The following is a 22106-nucleotide window of genomic DNA, read 5'->3' as shown; positions in this document are numbered from 1 at the left end:
TCTAGAGGCCATCAGTTCAGCTAAGAGAATGGAAGATTTTCAGGCCCTTCCCTTCAAAGATCTTTACTGAATCTTTAATCAAAATGCAATGATAACCAACATTGGCCGCTCACTAATTCCTTTCCCATGATCCTTTCCCTGACAGATTGGCTGAAGAGAGTCCTTCCTTTTCTCTGTTCCTCTCTAAATAATGAGAATTACTGCATACCTTTAATGTAAAGAAGAAACTGGGGGTCATGCTTAAAAAAGCCCTAGAAGCAGTCATCTGACATTTTGTTCATCTTACAGCAGTAGAGGGAGTTGAAGGACTTAATTGCCAGATACACCTATGAGTCATTCTCTCATCTCTGTGGTCTAAAGCAGGTATCACCTTCCAACCATCAGAGCCCACTTTAACAGGGTTTTAGCCATCTTACAGGCAGAAAGAGAGATGCCTTCCTTCTAGAACTCTGCAGGGCTGTAACCTAGGCATTCCTACATCATTTCTCTTGCCACTGCTACTTTGGCATGCCTGCAAGGAAGCCCTTTATAATATGGTCTGTTGATTGTTGTTACAGTAATGCCTATAGTGATATTGCCATTAAAGTTCCCACTGTCTGCACTGATCCATAGGATATAAGAGAAAACAGATAGTTCTCTTGCTCTAATTTTAGCTTTTCTTACTTTTTAATGGGTCAGCCCAGATTGCTGAACTGGAAGTGGAGTGGAGTGGAAACTTTGACTTCCCTTTGCCTAAAAGTGGGGTTTTACAGTTATAAAGGTTTTTTAAGACTGAAGCAGTAGTGAGCATGTGTCCTTTTAGATATTCATATTTTTTACTAACTTGTAATGGTAACTGCACTTAGCAAGAGAGGCTCTTCATTTCACCTATGTTTCCCTGTTCGTGTTTTCTCTGTATTTGACACTGATTTTTAATTAAGGGTGCATAGGTGTGGTTCGTTACTCTGAGGTTTCTTGAACTGATTTGCTCAAACAGAATTAGTCAGAATAAAGGAGCATAGTGTTACAGAATTATTTTGATCCCTCTTGTCATTTGGTAGTAGAAACATAGAATACCACTTGTCTGTAATGACCCACTAAAGACTAAAAGAAACTATATTAACAGGTAAGCAAATCACCTTGTCTCCATTATGACTGTCTAGTTATTAGTTTTAGAGATATTTCTTTTTAGCAGCTTACAGAAACAGAAAGCTGGCGTATCCTAAAATGTTGTGCAAAGACACCCCCCCACACACACACACACGCAGAAAATTAAAGCCTTAACACTTTAAATATACATACACACACAGAGTTGATTGTCTATGCTATAATATCCTTTAAATGTGGCTCAGTAAGGAGAAGGTTTTTTCCTTGTTGTTTCCCCTTTTATATCAATAAGGTTGATCTTTCAACACATTGTGGATTTATGGGTGGTCTGCAACGTAATGGCAGCACAGGACAAACAGCACCGTATTACGCTACCTCTACTGTGGAAGTCATTTTTCATGTGTCCACAAGAATGCCGTCAGATTCTGATGATTCACTGACCAAAAAGGTAACTCGTTTATATCATTTACTATGATAGAAATTTCTAAGATATTATTAGTACATTATTTTGAAATATAGGAGTTAATCTTCATATGCTCAAATCAAAATTTGTATGGAACATAAATTGTACTATGTATGCAAGCCCCTCTTTATTCTGCAGCACATGGGAGTTAAATTCTGCAACTAGATTCCCCGAATGCAGTGCCTTGTGAACATTGGATTCTGCATTTCCATGGCAGCATCAAATACCATTATTAGTAATAATAATAACAATCATTTTATTTCATTTGCCTCACTGTCAAAACCTTCAGAGTTCAGTACAATAGAATAAAAACACATGCAATATAATGTGATAAAATATCATTCTCTTAAAGTACAAACATGGATGAATAAATGAGCAATCGAGTCTAATAAAGGAAAAGAAAGGGAGTGAAAGAAAAGTGATGAGTTATAGTAGCAAAAATCACCAACCGACTTCAATTTAAAACCATAATTTGATCATTCACAATCCTGACAAGTAGTGTCAGCTTCAAAGGATGGCCAGAACCCAGACGGAAACCAGCTCAGAATTTTGTTGATATCCAGCTACTTATTTGTTTAAGATTGAGCAGTAACTGGTGGGCACTCCAGAAGATCAGAGATATTTTGGACAGTTGGCAAACTTCTGCATGGTTTAAGGATGGTCAGCACCCTACCCTCGTAAAGTGAATTGTTAAGATCTATCAGTAATGGAACCATAGCTACCTCATTTGCTTTAAAATACGGTTGTGCCCTGAGAAATAACTGTAAAATGTCATTGTGAGGTGCCATATTCATTGTCATGTTGATTTCCATATCACATTTGCTTAGTTAACATTAGAAAGATGGAATTTGACTACTCGCCCTGCAAACTCACCCTATTTTTTGATAGTCAAGCTGTGTCTTTTCCTTTTCCCATAATATTTGTAATAAAGATCCTGTGGGTGTTCATTCACACCTATGCAATCTCATTGCCTTCAGATCATATCTTCACTGGGGTCTGTGAGATTTGGTTCTAGCAATGATAATACATATGAAATAAGGTTCACAGTGAAACCAGTGAGCTGATGGTTTGAGCCTGAGTATTTGTGATATCCAAACCAGCTCCAAAGACAAGGATGAATATACAACAAGCCCTATGGGAGCCTTCCTCATCCTTACAGTAAAATCCAAGGTGTCCGTTTCTTCGAATCTTACTTGCTGATCCAAAAGAGCTGATATCAGTATAAATGTTGAAATCCCCAAAAACAATAATCCACTGGGACTCCAACAGCAGTATGCAGACCAGTTCAGAGAACTAAGCTATGAAATCCCACGGTTAGAGGTCTATATACCAATAGAACCAGATAGGACTATGTGCTTGAATAAACATGTCCATGTGACTCTCCCGTGCAGCTCAATTTGAAGAAAAATGTCCTAGTTGCCCTCACGCACACCTTTTTTTTTTTTTTTTTTTTTGCACATGAGTCAATACCTGACCAGAACAAGTCATGAAAAGATTGGGTTTGTCATGTCACTCGTCCAGGAGTGAGAAAGAGAGAGAGATGCGAGATCTTGGTGAGAGTATCTGCCATATTCACAACAGGACTGATGTTATTTGAGAGTATCAAATGTTCACATAGGAGGAATCCATGTTTCCATCTTAAATCAGTGGAGAAGAATGTCAAGAGGAGTTTTCTACTCCTTCCCTTCCCTGTCATAACTTCCTAACAGAAGTAGAGAAAGAGAATTATATATTGTTGCATTAAGACCTCATGTTTTTGAGTAGTTTTCATTCATTTGCTACTGCTACAGAAATATCCAATGCTATTTAAAAAAAAAAAAAATTTTATTACTGAGAGGTGAGAATCCTAGTGTGCTGCCACTCAAGGATGGGAGAAGGGTAGCATTCTCTTCCTCTCTTTCCCTCTGCTTCCACCGGGCAGATTCTAAATAACACTTTATCCTGCGTGAAACCTGGTGGCTCCTAGGCCAGTAGCTCTATTTTCATATCTCTGTTCTTTGCTCTATTCTTTCTGCCTGTCTCCAGGCAGAAGAATCAGAGTGCTGATCATCTTACTGAGGTTGTAAACCCAAGAGTATAACAGAAAGTCTTACCTCTGCTAGCCAAGGAAGCATCCTGTAAATACTGCAGTTGTACAGCGGGCTATATATTCTATGGGTTGTGGAATTATAGTCTGATGCAGTAACTCCACCTAAATATTTTGTTATGGTGTTTTGTTTTTTAGGCACAAGGGGATGCATCCACTTCTGGTTTAAAATTCACTAAAAGTAGTGCACATCCATGAGGGATGAATTTGGCCCAGTAATTCTGTAGACAACAACAATACAAATATTTTTTCCTTTACATATTTGAAAATCAGGTTTTCATATTAAAAATGTTGTTGCTCTTTTTAAAATAAATACTACAACTCCAAATAATATTAAAAGACTTGGCCCTGAACAAAAACTTTCCTACTGACATAATCAAAATTCAACTGGTACCTTTTCCAGCTGTAAGATTTAGTATCATTAGTGTTAAAACTTTTATCAGATATCTCACAGCTAGAATAAAAATCAATCTCAGTAACAGCATCCTACAGTTCCTTGTCTTAGTCTAACTAAATTATACCTAACAGTTTAAAAATGAGCTGCAAAATTTCAAAGTGATTTATTCCATCTTCTCCTTTGTCATAGTAGAACGTTTTCAATTCAGAAATCTGGTTGCAACCCTATACTGAACTCTTGCTCCTTCGCTTCAGAAATTTGTTAGCTATAGCTAGATTAGATTTTTAGCAGCTAATCTAACAGCTGTAGGGGTTTGCAAAGTGGGGACAGAGCTGTGCTATTGGATTTGTCCAATTCATTTGACTCCAGGACTATAATTGCACTTATGTCTTACAAGGCTTTTATAGCCTAAGGCTGGCCAGCAGCAGAAAAACAAATTGGCAGTGATACAGTAAGAGTGAAAGGGAATGAAAGGCACACATTATCAGTCTCCAGGCAGCGCTGTTCTGGCAGGAAGTTTCTTGGTTAATTTACAAATAAAACTTAGATTTTAGGATGGGCTCACTGTCAGACAAACAATGGGGATGTCAGGCCTCACTGTTACTTAGTAAAAGTAGCAGCCATGCCTACCCAAAAGCAGGAATTCTTCAATCAAACAGACGACTCCTTTCTGGAGCCAGCTGGCTAAGTAATGCAATTAGTAGGAAAAGGAGGTCAGACTATTAGGTGTGTACCATGACCAGTGTCAGCAGTGGCGTGTTGCCTGGCAGGCAGCATGCAGACTAGCTAAAGCAGAGTGCCTTTAAAACTATTTACTCAAGTGAGTGAGTGGAAGTGGCGCACGACTAGCCTCAGAACATGGAGTTGTTTTTGTAAGGCTTGAAAAATGAGCATTTGTGCTGTAACTGACAAGTACATTCTGAAGCACATATTCTAGCTGAGGGAGTGCAGCTGAGACATGATTAATGATGGCATAATTCAAATTAGAGGCTATAAATTGACCAAAGTTATATGTATATTCATGGTTTGATCTAATTGAGACATTAAGGAAACTACTGTACTTGAACAAATGTGTGGTTAAAAATGTGTGTAAATCTTATTCACATTATTAAAGTTGTCTTTATGTGCAGTTTATAAATTAATACTAATCTATTAAGTTTTGAGAAGGAAAATGCAAACAACTGCAAGAGCTTCCTTCCTTGAGTATTTGCTAATGTACATCTCCGGTAGCTTTCAGAGCAGGGCTCAATTTAAAACGACAATCTACTTCTTTGTCTTATTTTCCAGTTTCATCCTTTTCGTGGTCAGTTGGTTGGTTTTTTCAAACTACGTATATTGGAGGAGAGAGAACTCATCAGTTTTGCTCTGGATTATTCATTTATTTGCTTATTTGACTATAGCCAAAACTGTTCCTTTTTTGTTTAGTTTGTGCTCAGAAGCTTTAGATATATATCACACAAAATCCAAAACATTATTTTTTTTCAGTGATCCAAGTAAGAAGTCTACAGTTAGTGTATTATGGTTTTACTGTTCTGTGTCACTGGCAATATAACGATGTTTTAGCAAAACACAAAAGCTGATAAGTACAGTATTATAACAATATAATCAATATTGTCAGAGTTAACTGAAAATTCAGTGAAATCTTTTCCTCCATTGGTTTACAAGACTAAGTCCTCTCCTGGTCCCCCTCCTAACTCTCTAAGCTCTCCTTCAGCATATCCTTCCTCATCTGCCCTCTAATTTTCTGTGGGGCTTCCACAGGCTTTTGTTCTAGGTCCCCTTCTCTTCTGCCTATACATTTCATCTCTGGGTAATCTCATCTGCGAACGCAAATTTAACAACCATGCCAGCAACTCACAGATTTATGTCTCTACACCATGTTGTCTTCTGTTCAAAGTAAAGCCTCAGTCTGCCTCTCTGACATCTTGTGAATGTCTAGCTAAACATGGCTAAAACAGAGCTCCTAATCTTTCCCCTCCGACATCTTCCCTACTATCTCCTTTCTCTATTGCTGTGGACAGTGCCACCATCATGCCTGTCAGACAGGCCATAACCTGAGTGTCACCTTCAACTCCAGTATCTCTGGGTCCTCATAGCCAGGCTATATCTAAATCTCTAAGACATGGCCTTTGTACATCCACTAAAGCTCTCACCCAAGCTCTCATCATCTTGCGCCTTGATTAATGCAACATTCTTTTTTCTGGCCTTGAGAAATGCGATCTTTTGGCATTCATATCCATTCAGAATGCTACTGCTAAATTTTTCCTAGCCCATCACTTTGACAATGTCACCTCTCTCTTTGAATCCCACCGTAGGCTCCCCCTTCTCTGTTGAATCAAACATAAACTGCTTGTGTTCACTTTCAAGGCCCTTCATAGTAAATCCCCACCCTACTTATCTCTCATTCACTACTGAGATGTTGATGTTTGCCTCTGTATGACCCATGATGCCAGCCTCTACTGCCCACTTGTTAAATTTTCAAACAGGCAGTGCTATTGCCCTTGTTGCCCCATGTGTTTGGAAGGCATTTGACATAAACATCCACAAAGCTACCTTATTACCCACCTTCAGATCCCCCCTCAAAATTCTCCTTTGCAATGATATCGACAAAAAACCTGACAATGGTTAAGCTGTTGGCGTGGAGAAACCACTGCCTGTCATGCTGACCAATATTGTCTCGTTGTTTCCTTGTACTCCCGTCTGTCTGTATCGATCGGTTGGTTTTCGTCTTGTACGCTAGACTGTAAGTCTCTGGAGGTAGGGACTGTCTTTTTGTTCTGTGTTTGTACAGTGCCTAACACAATGTGGTCTATGGCTAGGGCTCCTAGGCACTATTGTAGTACAAATAATAATAATACTGATCAAGGAGATATGTCCTTTTAGAAATATTATGATAAAATGGTCTTTTATGCTTTAAAGGCAATTATCATTCTAATATAAAGCAAGTGTATGTTTCTGGCACATTACTTTGGGCTGTGATTGTGTTATATCTCATAGATGAAGCAGAATGTAGCCTTCCGAGTACTTGGATGGGTAACGTCTCAGAGAACCCTAGGAGCTATAGGAAGTAAGGGTCATGATTCAGTAGGTGTCTGTCTGTCTTCTAAGTGAGTATTAAACTGATGCCAAAAGTGTTGTACTAAGGAGCACTGTGCTGCTGAAGGGAGATATCTTTGAGAAAAGATAAAACCAAGGCGCCAATCATGTGATGATTAAATATGTCATTGTGGTTTTTGCAAGAGGTAGAGGCGTAAGCCATTGTTTCCTGGCTAAATGACAACTAGCGAAATTACATTCTTTTGGCCTAATTTCTTCCTATTTTGGATGTTTTCTTGCATCTAAGTCCTTCTACAAAATATGGCGTTGCTGATTCAGAATGGCTACTATGTTAACGCTCTAGACGTGGCTGTATTTCAGACATAGGTGGAGCAATCACTGTAATGTTTGTAAAGTATTTTGGGATTCTTCAGAATGAAAAGTGCTGATAAATTTAAGAAATCATTGGTTGAAGAATTCATATGATTAAAAAAGATGTCCCTTTTTTAAAAGGATTTGGTCCTATGTTTTGCTCACTGCTTTCTATACATCTGTATATATTAATCCTCATTTACATTGCATAGCACTTCCAAAAATAATCCCATTGAACTGTTTTCAAAAATTGTACTCAGTGAATACAGGTGGCCTGATTTGAGCCCTTACTGTTGTTCAGCTAGTAAACTAATATATTAACACACCACATTCCCTTCCACATTCCTTTTACCTTTTGTTAGATTAATACAGACTATTTCTGAATAGGTGAAATGTATGTATTAGTGTAGCCCAGGTAGTTTCTTTTTTCAGTAGCAAATTTGCTTCACATCTTGTTTGTGGTCACTCTTATGTTTTATAGTTGAATCTATTTGCTCACTATGGGTGAAATCGTGGGAGTTTTGCTATTCTTCAGTGGAACCAAGATTTCACCGTATATTCTCACAGTACCACCGCTTAATATTGCTAAATATATATATATATATATATATACACACACACACAATATTCACACATTATGGTTATTTTATCTCAATCATCAGATATCATTACAAAATAATGAAATGCTGGTAGCCATGGGCATGATAGTGAGAAAGTTAATTTACGCTAATCTGTGTTGGTCCAGGAAAAAAATACTTTGTGTAGTGTTTACACATTTCAAACTGAGGAATGAGGGACTGATGATTACTTGTTTTGTAGATAGGATTGAAATGGATTTTTCATTTGTACATATAAATCAGAGAAATAAATTCAGCAACTTTTCTGTGTCAAGTAAAATCAAATAATGAGCTGTGAATTTGAGGTATTGTATGAACAGGTCTTATTTTGCTTTTCCCAAGTATAAATCCCAGGTATTATTAACCTATAATGTCCTAAGCAAAGGTACTGTTAGCATTCTGATCCTCGCAATGTTGTTTTGCAACTTTGATAGAAATCCTTTACTGTTAAAAATTACCATCCAATTCTAGTAGAGTGAAATTCATCACTATACAGAAGGCCAGAACAAGGCCTATGCTTCACTTTAATCACCAGCTTTATCTATTTTAAGGTTTAAATGGAACTTAAGTATTGCACAGGTCTTGTGCTAGCCCACTGCATAGGGGTAAATTTCACCTTTAATAATAGATATAATGTCAAGGTAAAGTGTATAGCAGAAACAGTCTATTGTGGATGCTCAATATGTAATTTTCAAATGACTTTACCTTTGTTAAATCACAAACATTTTTTTCTTCACAAAGAAAAGGCACTACTACTTAATAAGGACTATTTTTCTATGCTACATTTCAACTTTAAACTTCAGACATATTTTACGTTTTTTTAAAAAAGGTACTTTTCTCCCATTCTGTCATATCTCAAAAACTACTTCAGAGATTTTGCTCACATTTTCAAAACACAGTTTGCCTTCTGACAGATATAGCACAGTAAGTGTCAGACCCAAAAGTGAATCTTTCAGGTGTCTGAGAAAATAGGATATGGGAAATCACAATGGAAAGTGTGTTTGCAACCTGAATCATAGTAATTACTATCACTGTGAAAACTATAATATTTTAACTAAATTAAAATGTTCTGCTAATAAACATTTTGATCTAGTAATCCAGATTAGCACAGAAATCTGTATATATACTGTGCATGTACACCTCATGCAAGTTGATAGTTTGATAATTACTTAATTAAACCATTAAATAACAATGTGTTTTGAATGAGGCAAGTTATTTAGTTGCTTTTAATTCCAACAAGCAGAGAAAAAGCAATATTTTAACCTTTTCTGTAATGAAATATTTCTACTGTCAAGCATTGTAATTCAATTTGTAAGCCATGACCCCTCATAAACTGTTGTTATCACTCTGATTAATAAAGAGCCAATTTGCTGTTGCAGCTTCGTCACTTGGGAAATGATGAGGTTCACATCGTCTGGTCTGAGCACACCAGGAACTACCGCAGGGGTATTATACCAACAGATTTTGGAGATGTTTTAATTATTATTTATCCAATGAAGAATCACATGTTTTTCGTAGAGATAATGAAGAAACCAGAGGTATGTTTTAAGCTACTTTATTGTGTCCATCATAAACATTGTTCAAATGGCCAACAATTCTTGTGTAGCTTAAAGGAAACTTTATTCCGAGAATTTAATATGAGTAGAGATTTAAATGGTCAGATATGAAATGAAGAACATATTAATATTACATTAATGCTTAGCATTTGGGGCAACCTTTCAAATTTCTAAAACTGTAGGAGATGAAATATGAAAAAAGATATTTAAAACAATGGCAAAGATCTATTTAAACTAATAAAAGCAAGGGAATTTAGAGTTCAGGCTTTCACTAGGCATTAATTCACCCCATCATGCTTAGCTACTGCAGCACATATGGTATTGTATGTACCCTCAAACAATGTTTGAGACCGCTGCAATAATCTGACTCACTGGGATGATTTAAGGATTGAGTGTGATTCCTCTCACTCGGCATCCTTGTTTTTGTGTGAAATGTCAAACAATTTATATTTGTAAGACTTAATTTAATTTCTTTTCTGTTTTTGTCAACAATTTAAAATAGTATAACTTTTTTCAACTTCCTTATAAATGTGGGTTTAAATCTCAAAGCAAAAGCAACCAGTGTCTAAAAAGTTGTGTAGATAAAGATGGAATATTTATATTTGAAATGCAGAAATTGAGTGTGAGTGAGTGTGTGTGAGTGTAAATTTTGGTTCTAATATATTTGATATGTTAACTTTTCAAGGCAAAATTTATTTTATAAAAGTAATTATAGTCCACAATATCATCTCCTTCATACATAAAGGATGATATTTATCTTGGAGTACAGCCAAGTGCAGAAATGATGCATAAATCCAGTGACACATTTTTCAAGTTGAATATGATGCATCTTTCAGAACTGTGAAAGATACAAGAATTGTACAGTTTAACAATTAGTAATTTGTAAGTATACATTTACAAAAATAAACCTTAGAATTTGCAACTTTTTAAATTATGACCTTTTATTGCTGTTAAACTTTATTTTGGGTATATAAAGAATCTGCAATCCACTTGTCAGGGACTTAAAAGTAGTGAAAATGACATCTTAGAATGCTGAAGTATTATAAATCATATAGCCAACAGTATCTTGTCACGAGTTTCATAAACATTTTTTAGAATTTAGCATTATAAGCTGGTTTGAAAATTGTGTGAATCGATCCAAGAAAAGCTGTCTCTTTTACATATTACTCAAAAAACACCCAAAGGCATAAAGAATAATAGCCAAATGGAAATTTAGTGTTATCCCTACATTTAAAGTACAAACCATTACAATGTAATAAAATTAATCCAGACATTTCCAGGGCAAGTGTGGCTGACCTTTTGTTCACCAGCTACTGACCCCAGGGTGAATGAAAGAGGCTTGCAGAGAGAAATGTCTGTTGTTTGGCTTCAGTCCCTGGTATTTAAATTGCATTCCCTAATCAAATGAAAAGGCTGTCCTCTCTATCAGGTTACAGAATCCATGGTAACATTTGGCCTTTTATATACATAATGTTAGCCTTTTTGTTTGCATCTAAGTAGAGACACCTGGAGCAATGTTAACATTAACCGATTTAGCATTAATAGCTTCATTATATAAGAATTTCTGATCAGCTAGCTGTTACTTTTGTTATATTGCTTCAGCTTGTATTGTTTTCATTTTTATCTCCCTGCTTGGCAACCAGGCAATGATTTGCAAATTTTTTTTGTCTTGATTAATTAAGCAATATAATTATCAGGAACTGTGATGCAGTCTTTGCTCAACAAAGCTTCTGAGAGAAAACAATAGTAAGTCTGTTAGTATGAATGCATTCCACGCGTCACAGATGCATGAGGATATTCTAAACAATGAGACGAAAAGCCGCCTGCAAAAGAGGACAAAGAATGCCATGCAGACTCTACACACTACACATACCGCCAGGGACATACTGTGGGTTCCCTGGGACACAGATGCCTCGTTAGATTGCAGCTAGTCGTCAGAGATTAATTCTCAGCCATTTGGTACTATAATTTACCCATTCCCAAGTCTTTTAACTAGTGCTGCTTACTATAGAACTGAGGTAGTTATACTCAAAAGGTTTCTTTAACTTTGCCTTCTTTTAGTGTGTACAACAACAACAAAAAACCCTATTTTTTCTTAGGTTAGTGATTGTAACGAAGCAGGTGTTTGCAATGTGGGGAATATTAATTTTTGTGTTTCTTGGATAACTTACTTCAGAATTAGTAGTGGTCAAAGAAGGGGTACATTTCTCTCCACATCTGTAAATTTTATCCGACTATAGTTTATTTCTGTTATTATATTTATCTTTCATCCCTCTGACACTTAGGATTCTTTAAGAGGTAATCTTGTTTTGGCTCCTTAAAATAATATCAACTCACATAAAGTACTGAACAGAGAACATTGTAATATATATTCAATTTACTTATTCAACCAAACTCCCTCATTAAGGCAAAAAGATCCACATGGGTGAAAGCTTATGACTGCATGGAGTCCCATTGATTTCAATGGGCCTCAGCATGGGCATTGCGAGTGCACAGGAATTGATAATTCTAGTCTTTTTCTTCATATGGATTTATGGCCCAGTTGTGTATTCCTTGTGCAGCTAACACTCCCATAGAATCAGAGTCCACAATTGGGGATTTATACACCAGTCCTGAAATGTACAGAACACCCTCAACATCCACTGAATTCAGATGGAATTAAGCATTCTCAACAATTCAGAGGATTGGACCCTAAAACTGAAAGCACTTTATGTTATGGATTTAACACATTTTGAGAAGTGCTATAAGTATACCTGGCCATCGATACATACATATTTTTATTAATAATAAAATACTATTAACTCCATATTTTACTGTTTGACCCAGTCTTCCTCACCAAGAAACTCCTCACTTTTGATGAGGCAGAGCGGTAACACAGGCTCACAGCTCTGGATGCCCCAGCACCAGTTACATATTGGCATTCTGAATATTTGTCTTTCATAGCATGCATTCATTAACTGTCATGCAAAGTCAATTCTGTACCTCCCTGTGTTCACATTCTCTGAGTCCATACTGCATTGAAAAAGAGATGTGTGCATAAAGGGTGTTTGTGTATACATGTTGACAGCACCTGTCATCTTTTGTTTATTGTATAAAACCCAGGAATTAAATACTTTTCATACAAACCTTTGCCAGGAACTTCCCTTGACCTCGTCCAAAATTTGTCTACCCCTTTCTTTCTTCTTCAAGGTCCTCCTGAAAATATGCTTCTTTAAAGAGGCCTGTAAACCATAGGCCACCCTTCCACCTGATGTACTGAAAGATATTCAGATAAAAAGTAATCCATACAAAACTATGGAACTGACAGGACAACTTTTTGTTGCTCCCCTTCCTACCACATCCTTGTTTGTATATCATATGTTCTTTGAGTGCTTGCTCATGTCGATTCCATTCTAGGTGTGTGCACGCTCACGTGCACAGTTGTCGGAGACTTTTGCCTTAGCGGTATCCGTATGGCTGGCTGTGGCGCCCCCTTTAGTGCTACGCTAATGCGTCAGTATGTCAGGCGCCGCCAGCCCAACACCCTCTCAGTTCCTTCTCACCACTTGTGGTGGTTGGTCAGAGCACCTCTTTCCCTTGCTTCGCAAGTGATCCGTTTTCTTTTTTTGTCCCGACTCTTTGAACCTCATGTTCCAGCTTTAAATAGTTTGTTTTTTGTAGTAGATTAGTTAGTAAGTAGCTGTTAAGTACTATAGCTAGCCAGTTATGGTCCTGGCGGAGACTTTGCCCCAGGCAGGGCATATCTCAGTCTCCGGGTTTTAAGCCCTGCTCTGACTGCAACAGGCCTATGCCTGTTAGTGACCCGCATGTCAGCTGTCTGAAGTACCTGGTGGAATCCCACATTAAAGAAAAGTGTCACATCTGTAAGAACTTTCATCCCAGGACACAGAAAGAGTGTGACATTCGCTTGCGGCCCCCTTATGGAGGCCGCTCTTCGCCCAGCCTTGGAATGCCCAGCACTTCAGCCTCGGTGCGTAGCGCACCCCTGGCACTGGGCTCTTCCCATCTCCGATTCCCCTCGCCGTTACTCAAGAAGAAGACCAAGAAGAGGGACCCAGTACCGAGCAAGTCGGACCAAGACACATTGGACAAAGGACCCTGCTTGGTCTGCCTGCCTACACGAGAGCCGCAAGCCACCACCAACTCCGGGGAGCGATAGGGGACCCAGACTGATGGCCCAGTGAACGCCTTCTCAGCTCTCAGCGCAAAGAGAGCAAAGAACTCTCCCACTGTGTGCTGCGATAGACCCAGCAAAGGCTCCCTACGAGGGCAAGCCAGCCGTGAAGGCCTCCCAGAAGGCGAGTGAGCGCCACCGGTCTCTGGAGCCAAGGCAGAGCCCTTTGTCATTGTGCCCTTGGTCTCTGCATCAGCCCAGGTCACCAGTTTGCCGCTACTGATCACTGGCACCACGCTCCGGGTCTCCACCTTCATGCCAGGCTTTGGCCCAAGGGAGGCACTGGTTACCTTACAGTTGGCACTGGTCAACTTTGCGCCGACACTAATCGTCACCGAGGTGTTGGAGATGCTCCCCAACATGGTGCCGCTCCCACTACTCCTGCTACCAGTCTGACTATTCGAGACACTGGTCACACAGGCCCTGCCCTGGTCACCAGAGGAGGATTTCTCTGGCATGGAGAGGGAGTTTTATGGTGGGCCAGCGTCATTTCCAGTTCACGGTGCTCCCCGTTGGCTGTTGTGACTGGGCTCCAGAGGTTTCATCCACCGCAGTGATGCTGACCTGGCAGCAGGGCTACTGGCCAGCACAGTGGCCTTACTGGAATAGCTGAGGCATGCTGGTTATGCCGATGGTCCCATCTCACCAGTCCTCGGTCGCCACATCAGACAAACGCCAATCGGCACTGACAGCACCAGTGGCACCATCATGGTGCAGGAAGTGCCAGCAGGAGCTGAGGTGGAAGGACAGATGCCCACCACGAGACCCACTTCTCAGTGGGAGATGATGCCCTGGGCCCTCCCCTGGTGGTTCAGTTGTCATCGTCCTCTCCAGAGGAGGCGGTGGCGGGGCCCTCCTGTGCTAGCCCACCAGACGATTTTAAGGAGCACCAAGCCCTGCTCCGACGGGCAGCCACTAACTTAGGTCTCGAGGCACAAGCGATGTCAGAGCAATCAGATACTTTGCTCAGCGTGCTCTCCACGTCCACCCCTGCATGTGTCATGCTCCCAGTGCACGAAGGGGTCTTGAACATTGCCAAAGCCGTCCTCCATCCCACCCACTTCCACGAGGGCTAAGAAAAAGTATTTTGTCCCTGACAAGGGGTTCGAATACTTAGGTTCCCACCCACCCTGGGGTTGTTGGTCGTGTTGGCGGCCAACAAAAAGGACAAGCAGGGGAATGCTAGTTCCACCCCCAAAAATAAGGAGGCCAAGAGACTAGACCTTTTTGGAAGAAAAATTTATTCCACAACCAGTCTACAATTCTAGGTCGCAAATGACCAGGCACTTTTGGGACGTTATAATTTTAACCTGTGGGACTCTCTCCACAAGTTTAAGGACTCCATGCCTCAGGAGGTGGCCCAAGAGTTCAGGGCCCTTGTGGAAGAAGGTACCGCAGTGGCTTTGTATTCCCTGTAGATGGCCTGGGATGCGGCCGATTCGGCAGCCAGGGTGGTCACCTCAGCAGTTCTCATGAGGCGCAGATCCTGGCTTCAGACCACCGGCCTATCCCAGGAGATGAAGTCCTCCATTCAAGATCTCCCTTTTGAAGGAGTTAGGCTGTTTTCAGATCAGATGGGTGCAAGGCTGCACGATCTGAAGGACACTCGGGCCACCCTCCGCTCCCTGGGGATGCATACACCTCAGTCTGCAAGGAAGTCATTCCAGCCACCCCTGCCGCCAAGGCCTTGGCAGCCTTGGCAGGGATCTACGAGGAGAAGGGACACTGGGTTCAGTTGCCGCAGCCCTTCCTCCTCCTGTTCACCTGTGCAACCTGGCCTGGTGAAATACCATGGGGGCCAGAAGCAGGTGTTTTGAGGGTGCGCTTGAGAGCGACACCTCAGTCACCTCCCCAGATCTTCCTCACCCTTTCCTCAATGTCTCCATCCCTACCGTTTGGCCTGGTTGCTGGGCTACAGTTTTCAGCAACCCCCTTTCCCAGTCCCTCTTCAGGGACCCTTCTCACAAGCAATTCCTTGTTCAGGAGGTGAACCACCTCCTACAACTATGCGGGAGGAGGTCCCTCAGGAAATGAAGGGAAAGGGTTTCTACTCCCTCTATTTCCTGATCTCAAAAGCAAAAGGGGATCTATGACCAATTCTGGGTCTGCGACAACTCAACAAGTATCTCAAGAAGTTGAAGTTTTGCATGGTATCCCTGGCCTCCAACATCCCCTCCCTGGATTCAGCAGACTGATATGCCGCTCTTGACTTGAAAGTCGTTTATTTCCATATCTCTATCTTCCAAGGATGCAGACGGTTCCTCTGTTTTATGGTGGGCCAGCACCATTTCCAGTTCACAGTGCTCCCCATTGGCTTCTCCTTGGCCCGCAGGCCTTTACAAAATGTATGGTCCCCCTAACCACTTACCTGAGGCATTGGGGGCAGAGCGTGGTCCAGATCTATCCTTATCTTGACAATTGGCTCATCAAGGGCAGATTGTGAGATCAAGTGCAGAGCAGTCTCAGTCTGGTGGGGTCCACATGCCGTGACCTGGGTCTGTTAGCGAACGAAAAGAAATCAACCCTCGTACCAGTGAAGCGGATAGAGTTTATCAGGGTGGTTCTCAATTCCACACGGGCCAGGGCTTTCCTTCCGGAGACCTGTTTCTGAGCCATGTCCGATGTAATTTCCCGTGTGAGAGGCCCACCCGCTCAGCACCACCCGCACTTGCCTAAAACTGCTAGGCCACATGGTTGCTTGTATTTATGTGGTCCGTCATGCCCAGCTTCACCTCCGGCCACTACAGGCATGGTTGGAGTCAGTCTACATCCCCAGAAAATTTCATCTTGGATCACTGCCTGCATCCAATTCTGCTATGATCAGGCAAAGGTGCCTCCACCAGCGATCGTAACCGCCCACTCATCTAGAGCACAAGCCTCAGCGGTGGCCTTCCTGGCCCATGTGCCAGTTTCTGATATCTGCAGGGCTGCCACCCGGTCATCCGTCCATACATTCATGTCTCACCATGCACTTACCCAGCAATCCTGAGACAACGCTGGCTTAGGTAGAGCAGTGCTGCAAGACTGTGAACTCTGAGCCCACCTCTGTTTCTTCTACTTGTGAGTCGCCTAGAATGGAATCAACATGAGCAAGCACTTGAAGAAAAAAAAACACGGTTATCTACCTTTTGAGATGTGTTGCTCATGTCCATTGCATTACCCGCCCTCCTGCCCCTCTGTCGGAGTTGCTGGCAAGAGGGAACTGAGAGGGTGTAGGGCCAGCGACGCCTGACATACGGATGCATGAGCATGGCACTCAGGAGGGTGCCGCAGTCAGCCCTATGGATGCCGCTAAGGCAAAAGTCTCTGACAACTGTGCACGTGGGTGCGCGCACACCTAGAATGGAATGGACATGAGCAACACATCTTGAAGAAAAACAGTTACAAAAAGTAGGTAACCGTTTTTTATGGAACCTATCCTTATGCAGATGAGTAGATTTATGGTAATACTTATATGAGTAAAATTACTTGCACATGTTGGCAGGATTGAGCCCTTACTTTGTAAGCTGTTCAGGGCAGGAACCTTATCCTCACATTTATCCATAAATATCTATGATACTGCTAGAGTTATACAAATAATAATAAAAATCTCTTCTGTGGTACAAAGTAAGAATAGTTGCGGTTTTCAGAATTCTGCTTTCCTTCTAAATTGTGTATTGTTCGGAAAAACATTTTACATTAGCTCAGAAGGTGATTTAATGGCATACTTCTCTTGAATACTAAGAAAATACAATCATGGATGGAAAAATACATGCTTTTTTCTCTTTAGGTATATAATATTGAAATAGATTTGTGTGTCAGAATCTAGCATTTCCGATGAAAATGGCTCAGTTTTGAAACATTTAATGTTTTGACATTTGTTAATGATTACCTATTGAATTTCAGAAAATGGCATGATAAATTTAGTAACTTGTTGTATGATGCTGCCTTAAGACAACCCAACACATTTCCAAGATTTTAAATCATTTTCTTTAACCTTACCAGCAATGACTGATAGTCAATAAGAATATTTGACTATTACTTTCATTTTATAATTCCAGTGATTTACATTATGAACTTTTTTGTTTGTTTATGTGGATATTAAAACCTCTGTAAAATTAACTGTTAATACGTTGACTAATACATATCAGTTTCTGGGCATTTACGTTCATAACTCACTTGAAAATGTGTGTGTGGTCTGCATATGTTGTTTATAAGTGTGTACCCTCGTTATTCACACCTGGCATACAAAATTAACAGGTCTGACTCGCTGCTCCCTGTCTCAGTACTTTTAAAAATTGTTCTTCCTTTCATAGATCTTCAAATGAATTTATATTTACAAATGTTTTGGTCTTAGCAATTCTTAATTTAAAAACAAAGTCAGCATAAAACTTGATGCTGTAGAACGTCTGTGGCATAGATGGTTTGTTTTGTTTTTTCCAGCTGGGAATCTACTAAATCTTGCATATAGAAATAGATGAAGGCTCCAAATGTTAAACTGCATGTTCTGAAAATGATCCAAAATTAGTCAAATTATGGAAATATTTTATATTAATTTTTTTTCTGGTTTTAATAATTATTTTAAGTAAAGGAATGACATTAACAAGAACTGTGTGAAAAGACAGCTGTCATTTGCAGATGTTATATTAAAATCAAATTTCTTCTGTGATTCATTGCCACTTCTAATTAGAGGGATTCCCCTGATGCAGGGGATTTATATTATTCCTTTTGTCCGTTTATTGAATGACTGTCACAGTCACCCACAAAGCGGTTACAGAAGAATAATAGAGGGTATTTATTTATGTGATAAGCCCCAGTACAGATGGAAAAAATCCATAGATTAAATTTTGATAATTACTACTAGTTCCATTTAGTTTCTTTTTCATTTAGATTTTTGTGGTCGAGAAATTAGTTCATGGTTGACTTATTCTGAAAATCAGTATCTGTTATACATTTTTAATATTCTTAAGATTTTTCATTTTTCTTTTAACCATCCATATTCATTTTACTTATGTGTATTTCCACACATTTTTCCACTTTATAAATAATTTGGGCTTCTCCGTGTGTTGTGCTTATTCTAGCATTTACTTGTGATGGTCAGAGGTACTGAGAGTACTGCAAGTTGTCGACCTACATTTACGTGATCAGTTCCTTAGGTAGAGATTCTAAACCAATGAGAGGTGTTGCAGTTCTAACTCATGTAATAGGGCAAGCCTGTCAGCATCTTGCCTAGATGTATCTATAAGATACTGTTTTTAAGATGGGTTTTTTTGGTTTGTTTTTGCTATTAACTGGCCCTTTGCTTAGAAGCTAATTACCTTGGGCCAGATCATTCTTTTCCCTTATTTAACTCCCCGGGGGGGGGGGGGGCTGTACAGGGGAAGGGAACCCTATGTGGGGTTCCACTTGTAAGATTCAGCATAGATAGATATCTAGCTTGAATATCATAAAGTAATATCTACCAGAAGCACACTGCCGCCTTCAAGTTCATAGGTGAACTCTGCAGTGATACAGAATATAAAAACTAAGCACATTTTAAGTCTTAAAAAGCTTATGAAAATATTTGTTTACATATTAGATTTGCTGAGGATAGCTATGTAGAGTTTAACTGCTAAGCTAAATGTATCTATCTTACATGCATTGAATTATATCTAATACTGTCTTGGTTTCTATATTGAAGCTATCACAGTAGTATCTGCATGGTGAGAATAGGGGCTAAGTTAGGGTTGGTTGGTTGGGTGCTCTTGATTGAATTTGTGGTGTCTATCTAGTGGCTGAGAGCTGGGGTGGTTGTTTGGTTTTTTTTTAAGATGTAAATTATTTTAAAGCATCTTTGAAGATACAGCTACATATTTTCAATATCATTCAGTTGTCATAGGCTTTTTAGTAATGTATTTTCCTTACATTTTTATGAATTAATTTAAAACAGCCCTGGCCTTGAAGAACTAACAATCATCACAGCAGACTTTGCAGAGCTAATGTTTCTAAGCTTTGCAGAACTTAGAAGCTCTACAACAATGGCTATGTGGGTCTATGGCCCTTTCCTGATGTGGCTCGGTCTCTCTCCATTCATCTGCACACTAGACCCCCTTGGGGCTCCATGTCTCTCATTTTTCCTCTTCTGCCTTCCTGGACCCCTTGTCCCTACTCCATTCCTGAGCTTAGGAAGCCCACAACCTGTGGGCAATGAGCACCATGTTCCAGAGCTGGTAGACCTTTTAAGGACTTCAATGTTTATGAACACTGCATGCAATAACTAGGGTCCCAATGTGCAGTTGAGGGTGCAGGATTGTGGCCTAGATATGAACCCAGAAATCTACCCTAATGTATTTTTAAATATCAATCCTCATTTAGGCCAACAGAATAAAACAAATTTGGAGATTCTAGTTCAAATCATTTTTTAAAAAATAACAAGCCAACTCCCCCCCCCCCACCTCCCAAACGGTGGAAAGTTTCCAAGTAGAAACTCAATTTCTAAGCTCTCATGACAACACTGTCTGGTTTGCCTGCTCCCCCCTACCCCCCACAGCTTTCCAGAAAATTTCTTGACTGGCATCAGATCACAGGTGGATAATATCTAATGAATTTATTCAGTTTTAATAAATGTAAGGACCTGTTAAAATTTGGCTTAATAGAAGCTAACTCCTACCTTATAGAAAAAATCATGTATATACTACCCTAAATAGCAGAGATGTTCCCTGCCATGAAGAATTTACAGTCTAAAAGAGACATAATATGTACAGTATTTATTATTAGTATATTGCCTTTGGAACCTGATCCTCCATCCATATCTTAAATCCCTAAATTAGACAGTAAGGCTCTTGAGGACATCGTCACCTAAAGTCTCCAGCACAAAACTCTTTAAGGAAGTAATTACAGTTATGTCTTTAGAATCCCTTTGAGAGATATACTGGATTACTTCACTTTTTATTAGGGCTGTTGATTAATTGCAGTTAACTCACGCAATTAACTCAAAAAATTAATCGTGATTAATTGCACTGTTAAACAATAGAATACCAACTGAAATTTATTAAATATTTTGGATGTTTTTCTATATTTTCAAATATATCTATTTCAATTACAATACAGAATACAAAGTGTACAGTGCTCACTTTATATTATTTTTTATTACAAAAATTTGCACTGTAAAAATGATAAAAAGAAATAGTATTTTTCAATTCACCTCATATAAGGACTGTAGTGCAATCTCTTTATCAGGAAAGTGCAACTTACATATGGAGGGTTTTTTTGTTACATAACTGCACTCAAAAACAAAACAACGTAAAACTTTAGAGCATACAAGTCCACTCAGTCCTACTTCTTGTTCAGCCAATTGGTAAGAGAAATAAGTTTGTTTACATTTACGGGAGATAATGCTGCCTACTTCTTAATTACAATGTCACCTGAAAGTGAGAATAGGTGTTCGCATGGCATTGTTGTAGCTGATGTTTCAAGATATTTACATGCCGGATGTGCTAAAGATTCATATGCCTCTTCATGCTTCGGCCATCGTTCCAGAGGACATGCTTCCATGCTGATGATGCTTGTTAAAAAAATAATGCGTTAATTAAATTAGTGACTGAACTCCTTGGGGGGAGAATTGCATGTCTCCTGCTCAGTTTTACCCACATTCTGCCATATATTTCATGTTATAGCAGTCTTGGATGATGACCAGCACATGTTGTTCGTTTTTAAGAATACTTTCACTGCAAATTTGACAAAATGCAAAGAAGATACCAATGTGAATTTTCCAAAGATAGCTACAGTGCTGGACCCAAGATTTAAGAATCTGAAGTGCCTTCCAAAATCTGAGAAGGATGAGGTGTGGAGCATGCTTTCAGAAGTCTTAAAAGATCAACACTGTCATGCAGAAACTACAGAACCCAAACCACCAAAAAAAGAAAATCAACTTTCTGCTGGTGGCATTTGGCTCATGATGATGAAAATGAACATGCATCTTTCTACATTGCTTTGGATGGTTATCAAGCAGAACCTGTCATCAGCATGGATGCATGTCCCCTGGAATGGTGGTTGAAGCATGAACGGACATATGAATCTTTAGTGCATCTGGCACGTAAATATCTTGTGACACTAACTACAACAGTGTCATGCAAACACCTGTTCTCACTTTCAGGTGACATTGTAAACAAGAAGCAGGCAGCATTATCTTTTGCAAATGTAAACAAACTTGTATGAGCAATTGGCTGAACAAGAAGTAGGACTGATTGGACTTGTAGGCTCTAAAGTTTTATGCTATTTTATTTTTAAATGCAGGGGTTTTTTGTACATAATTCTACATTTGTAAGTTCAACTTTCATGATAAAGAGAGTGCACTACAGT

The 22106-nt window shown here is 39.6% G+C and overlaps 1 protein-coding gene across 12 annotated transcripts in view; it reads left to right on the top strand.

Annotated features, from left to right (window-relative positions):
* The window catches only part of RALGAPA2 (Ral GTPase activating protein catalytic subunit alpha 2), a 306764-nt gene that overhangs the window by 178360 nt on the left and 106298 nt on the right, over positions 1–22106 (top strand). For 11 of the 12 annotated variants that reach the window (XR_012158341.2, XR_013635627.1, XR_013635626.1 and 8 more), the window contains 2 exons: positions 1379–1534; positions 9437–9595. Coding sequence is in view for 7 of the 12 variants with exons in the window: in XM_073339773.2 (XP_073195874.1) it covers positions 1379–1534; positions 9437–9595 (315 nt within the window). In the remaining 5 variants the exon portion in view is untranslated. Of the gene's footprint in view, positions 1–1378; positions 1535–7029; positions 7296–9436; positions 9596–22106 lie in introns of those variants that run through there. The other variant, XM_073339780.2, reaches the window with a different exon arrangement.

This window comes from Lepidochelys kempii, chromosome 3 (assembly GCF_965140285.1).
Source record: "Lepidochelys kempii isolate rLepKem1 chromosome 3, rLepKem1.hap1, whole genome shotgun sequence".
NCBI classification, from domain to species: domain Eukaryota; kingdom Metazoa; phylum Chordata; order Testudines; family Cheloniidae; genus Lepidochelys; species Lepidochelys kempii.
Note: the sequence above shows the minus strand (reverse complement) of the source record. Positions and strands in the feature narration are given on the sequence as shown.